At 41.4% G+C, this 12,603-nt stretch overlaps 1 protein-coding gene and 1 long non-coding RNA gene across 3 annotated transcripts in view; one reads left to right on the top strand and one right to left on the bottom strand.

Annotated features, from left to right (window-relative positions):
* The window catches only part of PIP5K1B (phosphatidylinositol-4-phosphate 5-kinase type 1 beta), a 274,960-nt gene that overhangs the window by 158,274 nt on the left and 104,083 nt on the right, over positions 1–12,603 (top strand). For both annotated transcript variants that reach the window (XM_014846778.3, XM_070495622.1), the window contains exons 5-6: positions 1,677–1,794; positions 10,240–10,392. In XM_014846778.3, coding sequence (XP_014702264.1) covers positions 1,677–1,794; positions 10,240–10,392 — 271 coding nt within the window. The remainder of the gene's footprint in view (positions 1–1,676; positions 1,795–10,239; positions 10,393–12,603) is intronic.
* Positions 1,789–7,381, bottom strand: LOC123280122 (uncharacterized). Its single transcript, XR_006518684.2, has 4 exons — positions 7,277–7,381; positions 6,864–7,019; positions 3,471–3,554; positions 1,789–2,441 (listed from the first exon to the last, which is right to left on the bottom strand). It is a non-coding gene; the product is annotated as an uncharacterized lncRNA (long non-coding RNA).

Genomic DNA, 12,603 nt, shown 5'->3' with positions numbered 1-12,603 from the left:
CCTAACAACACAAGCCAACTACTTCCTCTGGAACTCACCAAAAGAAGCAGTCACCTGTAACTGTGTGGGAAGAAGGACTGGCTCACTGGATATGTTGAATAGATAATTTCCTAAATGGTTTTCAAGGATAATTTTTGACTATGGTGGTTTTTTACCTTATGTGTTGACTTTGGAACCTAAGCTTCGTGTAAGAATCAACTTTACTGTATTAGCGTTATCTTGAAAATGAATTCTTTTATTTAACAAATACTTATTGAATGTCTGTGTATGCTGGATACTGATATAAAAATCTGACTGACCTCAACAAACTTAAAGTGTAGTAGATTCCAAGTGTTCGTTGTGTGCTGAAAGCCTTTTTATTTGCAGTCCTATTTGTGTGGTATCCTGAAAACCAGACCAAAATAAACTTGCACAGAGCCCCGGTGTCCCAACTAAGAGTGTGGTAAAAATAGATCTTGAACCTCTATGTAAAATTATATTATTCTACTGCACTAATTTTTCACAATGAAAAATTTAAGTACAAGTCGATTAAATGACTTGTCTGATGTCATGTGAAGTGTATTATATGTAGTCAAAGAATGAAATGAATAATAAACATCAAAATTCAGGCTATTGGATGTATCTAAGGAGAAGGAAGGCTATGTGATCAGTAAAAAGTACAGAAGGTGATTCAACTCTATGGATAGCATTTTATTTCTTCAGCATTTTGAATTCATGAGTATTCATTGGTCTATTTCTATATACCTTTTATATATCATAAATATTGCAGAACAGTTTTCAAAGATGAATTCATAAGAGGACAGAAAAAAAGGTAATGATATATTTGAGGATGGAAATCAAGTTTTTAAATCCCTAAAATGTTTAAGGTCTCTTTTCCTGTAAATATGGATGTAAGAAAGAGTTCAGATTCAGGACTCATCTATTTCCAGTGGAATGATTCTCCCTGTTGGTGTGAGATACCTTAAAAATTGTTTTACTGGGGCCAGCCCAGTGGCATAGTGGTTAAGTTCACACACTCTGCTTCTGCAGCCTGGGGTTTGCAGGTTCAGATCCTGGGCGTGGATCTCTGCACCACCCATCAAGCCATGCTGTGGTCGTGTCCCACATACAAAATAGAGGAAGATTGACACAGATGTTAGCTCAGGGACAATCTTCCTCAAGCAACAAGAGGAAGATTGGCAACAGATGTTAGCTCAGGGCTAGTCTTCCTCACACACACACACACACACAATTATTTTACTCATTTATTTCTAGTTTAAAATGTTTATCCAATATTCAAAATTCAGGGCCAAAAAAAAGTACATTTTTGAAATTGTCCCACATACTAAGCCATAGATCTTATACCTAACACATTACAACTGTGATTTCACTGGGAAAGATGGAGTGATATTCCCAGGAAGGAGGCACAGGAGGGATGATAAAGAATTTTCAGACTAAAGCCACACTGTGAATGTCAGGGAACGCCTCCTGGGAGTAGCCCTCGCTGAGTTAGCGTCTGTGTTTACTTGATGGCCATTGGCCTTTGTGATGTGAGCTTAGAGAGCCCCACTATCAGAGGATGTTTTTCCAGAGGGGAAATTGGCCCAGGACTAGTAGAGCTAGAATTTGAAGTCAAAATTGTCTTTGCTAATGTTCTCTCTCTCTCTCTTTTTTTTAAAAAAATACTTTAACTGCAGCGAAGGAAGCAATCTGACCCCAGCACATCACTACCCAGACTTCAGATTTAAGACATATGCTCCGCTAGCATTCCGATATTTCAGAGAACTTTTTGGTATCAAGCCTGATGATTACTTGGTAAGAACCTGTAATTTTCCTTCCTTCTCCAGAAATGTGTGATGTAAACATTTGTCTCATAGCAACAGCGACAAGCGGCTTGTGTCTCTTATTTTATAAAGCTCTGGAGCATAGGAGAAGTTCCAAGTTTTATAATGATTATAAATTTAACTGCAGGAAATGTGATTTGACTCTGCAACTTTTACCTGATAACTACAAAATCTGTTCCGGTAATTGATATTTAAATAACTGTGATATTGGTTGCTACTTCAGATAATTATTCTAACAGATCTATTAAAATTAGTTCTAAATACTCCTGTGAATTTTGCTGATTGGATTCTCTTTGAAGGCCTTCCTATTTTAATTGCCTTGTTTATACCATTCATTGCAAACCTGCCTTGGCCCACAACTATTTTCCCCTTGACCTACAATTTGAATACCATTTTAAAGAAGCTGGATTGTTTTGTTCTCAGCGTCTCTTCATGCAGGCTCTTTTTAAATGTATTTTTATTGGGTACAAGGACATGTTTTATGCTTAGACTTATCTCTTCTCCCTGTCTTCCTTCTGGCATGCAGCAGATATAAACACAACAGCCTTATTGTCAGGTAATCCGATGTGACCTCAGAGTTTTACGTTATTCCTCTTCAAGGAGCCAGGAACTTCCTTTCTGTTTCAAGAGAAAAATGGTTTATTTCATAATTTGATCACTGTTAACACCCTGGGGCTCTTCCAGATTGGTTTTCAAGAAGCTGTAGGAAGGATGCCATCAAATATTTATTGTTCATCCCATTCGGGATGATCTTAATAAGACTTGAACCAGATCCTGGCATAATGCTTTGCAGAGGAAGTATAGCAACATTTGTCACTTGTAACAGAGTATTTAAACTGCGTCTTATAATTTGGGTAAGATGTAAATGATTGACTTCAAAGCTGATTCTGTTCTGTGCTGATGAAAACCCATGAATGACCCTCTTCTTAGTTGGGCCCTAGAGAATCATATGACTTCTGCCAGATGAGATAATACTGCTTCCTTGAGGCACATTAATAAGTCTTCATAGAGCAGTGGGAACCTAGTAGAAAATTCCTGGGCATCTGCTGCCCTTGTATGGTTACGTGCCTGTAGCTCTCTGCCTTACTGCGCCCCTTAATTGAGATGTCAGGTGCCTCTACCCAGCATTGCCAACCCTGCCCTCCCAACTACTCAAGTACGCAAACACACACATTGTGTGTGTGGGGGGGGGGGGGGGGGGGCGGCGGTTAGGGAAGATTCTTTGGTTTCTGTCCATTCTGTGATTACTGAGGGTCACTGTCATTCGGAAAACGTGTTTGGGAAACCCGCTGGGGTCTTGATATTGTAATACTGAAAACAGCATCCATCCCTCATCTTCTGCCACACACAAGAAATTAATGGATTCTCCTTCTGAATTTCCTTGAGCTTCTGCCAGCCAAGGAGATGCCACAGGCTCACACTTCACCACACAGAAGCAGTCAGTATGATGACATGGCTGCCTGTCTACCTTCACCTGAGTAGGTCTCTCTTTAGCCCTCCCACGGCCATTGACCTGCAGGCTGGGAAGCCCATTCTTTCACTCGTCCTGTCTCACAAAGTTGCTGTCTTTGGCAAGGGCCTTTTTCTGAACAACTTCTCACACGGCTTACACAGTTTCCTAGTGAGTCTTTAAGCTGGAAAACTTACTTTCATGATGAGGTTATAGCATTTCTAAGGGAGCACAGGAGACTAAATGATGTCTTCTTAGAGCCAAAGTCCTCCTCCATGTACCTGGCAAAAGGTAAACTAATCAATCACCGGGTATTTTCAGCACCTATTATAACTAAAATACTCTGCTAATAATTACAGGGAAATTTTTTTTAAAACTATGAGTCATGACACTTAGAGAGCTTAGAATCTAATTGGAATGGTGATTTGTTTATGTGGGCAAACAACCAACTCTACCAGGCAGTAAATCAAGAGACTGAAATGAAACGTTAAATGCTGCGGGATTTCAGAGGAGGGAGGGGTCTCTCTTTGTTAAAGTAATGATTAGGAAGACTTCTTGTGGGTGTGGTGTGATTTGAACTGTGCTTTAAAAATTACAAGGAGTTTGAGTGGGTGGGAAAGAAGAGAAGGATTTTCGGCGAGGGGGGAGCTTGTTAGGGATGTGCGACCAGAGATGCAAATGCCTTAAACGTTTAGAAAAACTTTGAATGGACCAGTATGGCTGGAGGGGTAGGATTTGATCAGAAATATTAGAAAGATAGGGCCAGATAATTCGAGTAAAGTTCTTCTTTTTTTAAAATTATAGGAAATTAGAGAAATGTAAAGACTCACTAGATATTTGATGATGTTGACGAATTATTTTCTTGGTGGGGTGATATTGTGGTTCCATTATAAAGAGGGAGTCCCTATCTTTTGGAGACATATACTGAAATATCTATAGATGAAATGATTTGATGTTTGGGATTTGCTTCGAAAGAATCTTAGGGGAGTGGTTGGGGGGTGTAGAGGAAACAAGATTGGCCATGAGTTGATAACTGTTGAAGCTGGAAGACAGACACATGGATGTTAATTACACAATTCTCATTTCCTTTATTTGTGTTTGAAATTTCCCATAATACAAAGTTAGGGTTGGGGCTGGCCCAGTGGCACAGCAGTTAAGTCTTCACATTCTGCTTTGGCAGCCCGGGGTTCACAGGTTCGGATCCTGGGTGTGGACCTACACACCACTCGTCAAGCCATGCTATGGCAGGCGTCCCACATAAAATAGAAGAAGATGGCCAGGGGTGTTAGCTCAGGGCCAGTCTTCCTCAGCAAAAAGAGGAGGATTGGCGGCAGATGTTAGCTCAGGGCTAATCTTCCTCAAAAAAAAAAAAAATATATATATATATATAAAGGGTGACAGGGAAAGATAGGGCCTGGCAGCTAAAAGTTGTGCTTTTGTTTGATTCCAGTTTTCCACCTCCCTTATTAATGGTACACACAGTTCAATATCAGGTCACATCTCTGGGACCTGCAAGAAACAGAACAAGGGCAGTGGCCCTCTACCTAAACATGGCTGCCTGGTCCCCAATGGCTACAGCCACCTGCCTGCCCTATATTGGGGACACGCACAGCCCAGGACTAAGGCAGCTCCCCCTACAGGTCTTGGAGCTTCTGGAAGCTCATCTCCAAACTATTGGATCTGGGGACCCCACCCAGTGATCTGGAGTGTGGTAGATGAGGAAAGAGTCTTTTGCATGACACAGCTTGCTTCGGAGAGTTGGGTTTAACCCTGAGAGACTTTTTAGCCCAACCCTTCATTGTAGATGAGGAATCTGAAGCTGGGGTCAGGGAAGGGATGGTCCCTAAGGTTACCCACGTTGGTGGGGGCAGAGCCCAGACCAGAACAGTGGTCTCCCATCCTCCCCTTGGTGCTCTTTTCCCTTCCCAGCTGGCTTCATGCTTCCCAACCCACCAAGTCTCAGACCTCTCGTTAAATGTGGTCTAAAGGTAGCCACTCCCTTAGCGCATCTAACTGTGAACTGTGATTAACCATCCTGAAAAATACAGCCAAAAGAGGTCAAACAACCCTACCAAAGCACATTTCAGAAGAGTTAAGGCCAAATAAAGCACAGAAAAATGAAATAAGATGTCCCTTGAAAAACTGTGTGATGAAGAAAAGGATACAGTGCAAATCACAAAGTACATCCTGGCATCTGTCAAACTAAGGCTATTCAAGCCCAAATTTGTAAAGATATCCTGATCTACATGGGGGGGGAGGGGTTAACATTATGCAACGGTTGGTAACTTTTTAGATAGATTTGATACTGGATCCCGTGATATGTGTGTATTTCTACTTAGTTTTGTGCTGTTGCATCTGGATTTCAGCCTGAATTATTGTGTTTATGTTCTTAGTTCCCTTAAAATCCACCATGTGCATGCTGATTACAAGTTCATGTTGAAACGTGCATAATTTGGATTGTGAGACAGACTGATGAAGCAGCAGTGGGGACACATTCTTTCTTCCTTATTTGTTCCTAAATAAACGCCTCCCAAGGGAAGGCAAAGGGACCCCAGAGCGTTTTTTCCCATCTCTGCTTTTGAGCAACAGGCCCTTGGTTCATTTCCCCCTCCACCAGGTGCCCTGGTATTCCAAAATCCAGGGTGATTTATCTGATGTCTTTTCAGGCTCACTGGCAACAATAAGAAAGAGAACAGGGTGAATATTTAGCACTATCAAGGGGAAGAAATGGCAGGAAAAATTATCTCCACCACACTGCACAAGTTGACATTGTTAATTTGCCTTGGCAGGGCCCAGCTGGCTTGTACTTTGCATTCTTTCCAGTGGGTATGGTAGGGAGGGCCTGCAGGAAATAGAAGCGAGAGATTGAATGCGTTGGAACCGCTTGCACAGATGAAAGCGCCTGGAAGGTGCCTGAAACCCAGGAGCACACAAGGGGGCTTGTTGATCATGGCTAATTAAAATGTTCCCATCTCTCCTCTTTATTTGCTCTGAAAAGGCAACATTTCAGAGAAGGTAGCTTGGAAAAGAGCATGATAACCAAGTTGCAGGGTGAGAAACCAAAGAATTATAGATGGCAATGGTAATATTCCTGTTCAGTATCATAATGCTGGTTTATTGCACACTGATGCTGTGCTATGAGTGACCCCCAAAGGGTTATGAAAATGCATCAAAACAATTTATTTTCTTATTCATATTAATTTATAAATTACATAGTAAAGGAGTATTTTACAATTAAGTAACCCATGAAATAGTCTCCATATTATGTCACTGCTTATAGAAGAATTTGAGACTTTAATTGGAAGCAGATGTTCAGGTCTGAATCCAGTTTTCTCTAGACAGCTCTTCCTGAATCACCCCCTAATTTCTCTATTTGCAGCCTCTAATTTCCGCGTTCTTTGTTGTTTCTGTACTTTCATAACATTACTCCTATCCATAAGAAGCTTCTGTACCAGGAATTCAAACCCCATGGAACAAAGAATCAGAATTTCTAAAGAGAGAGTGGGGTCTGCTCTCACTCTTTGTGAGAGCTTGGGGTCCGCGCTTTTATTTTCCAAGATCTCAAATTCGTGATTATGTAAAAGACCCACCTTTTTTCCTGCTTATCTGAGAATGTCTCAGTGTACCCTTGGGTCGCTGTCTTGTCATTGGAGTTAGGCTGGAACCCTCAGGACAGCCTCAAGCTCCGCAGCTCTTCCTCACCCGCCTGTGGAATGTGCGTGACGCAGGTTGTGTGGCCTTCTCCCCTGCATGTGATCATGTAATAAAAAATAGCGACAGCAATAACTAAGTGGTCCCTCTTTGCCAGGGGTTTCAAAAGTGCCCACTTTTTAAACTTTCAGCTGCTTTCAGATATATATTATCATCTTTATTTTAGAGATGAGGTTCCTAAGATTCCAAGATGCTAAGTTACTCACCCAAGGTGACACAACTAGCCACTGGCACAGCCACCATTTTACAAACATCAGTTGATTCCAAGTCCCATACCCTTCCCACTACTCACCTTTTCCCGTGGACTCTGGATACACGGCAGGATAAGTGCCCTCTGCTTCCTCTTGGCTTTTATGCCATCCTGTTTGCAGTCTGATGGCTATTTTTGTTTTCCTGCCTTATCCTCAACTCGTCCATAAGTGCTGAGGCTCAAATGCTGCTTAGCAAGAGAGCATCAAGAAGCAAGGCTAGAGAGAGGAGGAGGTAGAAGATGGAAGTTGCCAGTGACTTTTAGGAAGCCAGCAAACACTTGTTTCTTTTCTTGGGCAATTTTGTTTCCTTTATCCACAGTGCTGCCAAAGCAAGATAATTTAAAAGGTGACATCTAGAAACTGCCTTTTAATCATTTTTCTCCCAGTTTCCCTCTCCCACCTCCTCCCACCATCACTTCCTCCTCCTCTTCCACCCCTCCTCTCAGATTTTTCTATCATAAGGATTTAAATATTCACAAGCCCAGATAAAAAGCTTTGGGAGATGCTCAGCCCAGGTGTTTTCAGATGCCTCCATCCTCAGAATATGGTTCTTTAAATCCCCATTTTTGCCACTCACAGCATGAATCCCACACATTGTCTCCTTACCTTTTTCTCTGGCCACAATGTCTCTAGTAAATAATGTAGATTATTAGTTAATAAACAGTGAGCTAATAATCAAAAATTGACTTCTCTGCCAGGTTTTGGCATTTTGGTGAGATTTACAGCCTTTCAGTTGTTAGAGGAGTTCGTCGTTTATTTGACAGAAATTTATTGAATGCCTACTGCGTGCAAGGCGCAGGTCCTGAACTGTATCACAGTATAAGATATTCATAGTTTCTGCCTGCATAGAGTTTCACTGTCTAATGGGGACTCAGAATAGTAAATAGGCAATTAAGATATTTTGTGGTAACTTCTGTGACGAGAATGTGCAGTGCAAGGAAGCAGTTGATCTAGACTCAGGGAAGCAGGAAGAGTCTTCCAGAGCAAGGACTGTCCAGGAGGTACTGAAGGCCAAAGCCGCTGTGACAGCCTCCTCACTGTGCTCCCTGTGTCTTTGTTTTGTCCACCTGCGGTGGGTTCTCAGCACAGCAAACAGAGTGGTCCTCTGCTCCAGACCCTCCAGTGGCTTTCAGCTCCCTTGGAAGCCCAGTGTCCTTACAGTGGCCTCTGGCACCCTACTGGGTCTGGCCCACTCCACCCTTCTGGCTTCATCCTTTCAACTGTCCTCATGGCTTACTCTGCTCCGGCCTCTGGCCTCCTTGCTGTGCCTTGAACTCTCCAGGTCTCAAGACCTCTGCATTCGTCCTTCCCTCTGCCTGGAATGCCCTTTCCCCAGATCTCCACTGGCCTCTGCTCCAATGCCACCTTCCCAATGAGGCTTTCAGTGACCACCCTACTTGAAATTTATTGGAACCCACTCCTCAGTCATTGTTAATATTCTCTGCCTGCCTTTCCATACTTCATTTTGCTCCACAGCACTTACCACATTCTGATGTATAATGTACTTGTTTGTTTACTGTCTCTTTCCTCCTTTTAGGATATAAGCTTCATGAGTGCCTGAGATATGATAGATATTTTTTGAATGTTGAATGAACGCATGAATGAGTGGTAGTCAACAAGCTGAAGGTGGAATGGAGGTTGTTTCTGGTAGAGGAAAATTGGGAAGCCCGGTAGTAAAGAGTGTGTGGTACATTTGAGAAAATGAAAAGTAGCTTCCTATGTCTAGACCTAAAGTTTAAGGAGGGAAGTGATCAGAGAAAAGGCTGGAGGGCAGGGCTGGGCCATTCATGGCCTTGAAATTTCTGTTACAAAACTTGGGTATTATCTCCTATCTAGACAATGGAAACCATTGAAAGGTGTGAAGGCATGGAAGGACATGATCAGACTTGCATTTTAAGAAAGATCCCTGGTTTCCTGGTGGAGAATGCACTGGAGGGGTCAAGAGTGGATAGTGGACACCAGGGGGAGCTTACCATAGTAATAAAGGCATGAAATGATGAAATCATCTAACTCAGGGTATTGACAAAAGAGATGGCATGAAGGGAGCAGATATAATCAATAGCCTCGTTATGCGAGGTGAGAAAGTGTGAAGAGTCAAGGATGATGCCCAAGTTTCTGGTTTGGGGAACAAAGTGAATAATGTTTGTGTTCTCTAAGATAGAGAAAAGAGAGGGAAGATAGATGGTAGGGGCAGATGATCTACAGAAACCATGTATGATTGTGCAGGGTCTGCACTGCCCAAGAATACCTGGCTAAGGTGTAGAAGTGGGCACTGGCATCCACCCCTTCGTCTACTGACCAACCTTGTATCTGGCCCAGAGCTGCATCTGCCAGGAGAAAGAGGCACCTCTTTCTAACTACCACAAAGGCACCATATGGGCTAACCACAGCCCTGAGATTAATTTGATTTTGAACTTGTTACATGTGATGTGTTTGTGGTATAACCAAATAGAAATGTCTATTAAAAAGTTAGATGTGCGGGTCTGGAGCCCTAGAGAAAGATCTGAGCTAGAGATACCAATGTTAGAGTCACCTTATTGTTGAAACCATGAGTAGATGACATCCCTTGGGGGAATAAATAGTGAGAAGAGAATAAGTCTTGATGTTCACGTGACAAATCCACAGTGTGAGTCACACCTTCGCTTTTTCTTCTCTGGGCACCTGCTAGAAACAAAGGACCGTAGTTAACACTGCAGTTTGAGTTATTTCACTGGACAGATATGATGATTCACGGTTATCAGATGGCACTAGGGGTGGGAGGGCATTCTATATTTCCCTTCATAGGATTATTAAGATGAACAGATCAATCAAATTTTTAGAAATCTCTCAAAGGCCCTTCTTAGTATTCCTGGAGCCTCCTTTTAAAGCTCAGAGAGAGGACTTCCTGTTTCAAAATGGTCAAGATATGTGGTACTGTCAAGATATGTCATACTGTGGTTTTCCTCCTTGGAAGCATCACGTACCTTTCCTGTGTTTGTAAAAGTTAATTTATTTTCCCTTGTAGTATTCCATATGCAGTGAGCCTCTCATAGAGCTGTCCAACCCCGGAGCCAGTGGATCCTTGTTTTTTGTGACCAGTGATGATGAATTTATCATCAAAACAGTTCAGCATAAAGAAGCTGAGTTCCTTCAGAAACTACTGCCAGGCTATTACATGGTAAGTGACTGCACATGGTTAAAGCTTCTACTTGAGGTTTAATCACTTTCCTCAACAGTTTTTCTCTATATTTTTTTAGTGATTCTGACACATTTCTTTCCCTTTGGTGAACTTTATTTTGCATTTAGATTATACTATGACGTTCATCACATAGATTTTTTTTTTTAAAGTAAACTGCAGTTGAGTTGTAGAGCATAGTTGTTGCCTCACTCAGTCCTGGGTTCAAATCCCAGCTCAGCCATCAACTATGTGTGTGACTGTGAGGAAGCAACATAACCTCTGAGCCTGAGTCCCCTCAGCATTTAAGAGCTGGGAAACACCTATCTTCTGAGGGACTTGTGGTAAAGAAAGGATACAGAATGTAGGATAAAGGAAGCAAGGCATTGCAAAGCTCTTTGCACCCACCTCATAGTAGTAGTAATATGAATGGTTAACATTCATTGAGTGCTAAGATGTGCGTTAAACACAACTCTAAGTGCTTTGCATGCATTAACTCATTAATCTCCACAGCAACCTTAGATACTTCAGTCATTGCTGTTCTATAGATGAGGTAATTGAGACAGATAAATGGAGTGACTTGCCAAGGGTTATTCAGCCAGTGAGCTACAGAGGTGGGACTTGAACTCAAGTAGTAGGATTCCAGAGGCTGCATCTTTATCCCCTGCACTGTGTACCAGCATGTATTCAATATTAGCTGTTCCTAGCACTACACTTCAGAGTTTAGGATTTCATAGGTTAATTCTGATAACCTGAAAATCATCTTGTATGTAATGCTTTAGAGACAAAGAAACAGTAACCTAGCCCAGCCCAGGTGGATTTACTAGACATTTGGTCCAATTTTAACAAAATGAATACTTTTCCTTAAGCAGTCTTATCATTTTCATAGCTCCAGTTTCTTTGTACTTTCATAACAGTTATTAATTTTCTGTGCTTGGAGTGGCTACAGGAACAAGTTTGGATTTCAAAAGCCCCAGTTCTGCCATTCGTTTGCTATGAGAGGTGATAATTGACATCTTTGTTTCAAAACAAAATTGATGAGATGTCACACAGCTCATTTGTATGTACAAGTATTATCTAATTCCAGAATCTCCTAGAGACAATATTAAATGCTATAAATGTCTCACATATAAATATAGGTATCAAAAATCTAAATAAAAATCTTAGTGGACCAGCATGCACAGATTTAAAAGGTTTTGATCCTGAAGAAGTAGTTTGCTTTTTCTTTATTTTTTAGAGCAAATTGTGTACTTTATATTACAGAAAATAGAAAATATGGAAAAGAAGAAAAAATGCAACCAACTATAATTCCTTTCCCAGAGATACGTATTACTATTATTTGATGGTGTATATCTGTTCAGATGTATTCTATTCATATATACATTTTTAAATAATCTAAAATTGGGATCAAACTGACATTGCTCTTGATATCAAACCTGAAGTGAGTTGGCTCATCCATTGTACCCAAGCCAATCGGTGACACCGGGTATAGTGAAAGAAAGTAGGAATTTTATTATTGCACAGTGCTGAGCAAGGAGAAAGAGCAGCTAATGCTGAAATCCCAAACTCCTTGAAAAACTAAAAGTAAGGGTTTTTCTTGGGGTTTTAGGTAGGGGAGGGGGAGCATATGGCCTTGCCAGGGGGAGCTTTCCCACCAGCCTGGGGAGGCTGCTTGTAGTGGGGAGGAGGAGGAGATAAAGAATCCAGGTGGCTGTCCTTGGCCATTTGTCTCCATGGTGGATAGTGGATTCTGCAGCCAGGAAGCCAGGGAGTGAGCAGGGAATGAGTGCTTTGGTTTTAACCCCATATATGCTGGGTTCAACGGATATCAGGGCTGGTATCACTCTCTTTGCTAGTCTGCTAAGTGAGTAAATCTTAAACTTCTATGGTTCTAGGAATAGACTAGTCTCTTCTTCTAGAACTGCATTGTCCAATGTAGTAGCCATAGCCATTTGTGACTATTAAATTTAAATTGATTAAATAAAATTTTAAAATTTAGCTGAAGAAGTGGTTTTATCCCAATTATGTGAACTAGTATAGCAAAGAATATAATTCATCACATTAAGAAGAAAACATGTGAACATCATGTGGTTATCCAAACAGATGTTGAGGAGAAACTAAGGCACTCAAAATTCAACATCTTCTCTTAATTAAAAATTGGCAGGGAACTTTTTTAACATAAGTAAATGAACACAAACATATTCTACATTTATC

The sequence above is a fragment of the Equus asinus genome, chromosome 23, assembly GCF_041296235.1.
Source record: "Equus asinus isolate D_3611 breed Donkey chromosome 23, EquAss-T2T_v2, whole genome shotgun sequence".
NCBI classification, from domain to species: Eukaryota; Metazoa; Chordata; class Mammalia; order Perissodactyla; family Equidae; genus Equus; species Equus asinus.
The sequence above is the reverse complement of the archived record's forward strand: the minus strand, read 5'-3'. Positions and strand labels throughout refer to the sequence as shown.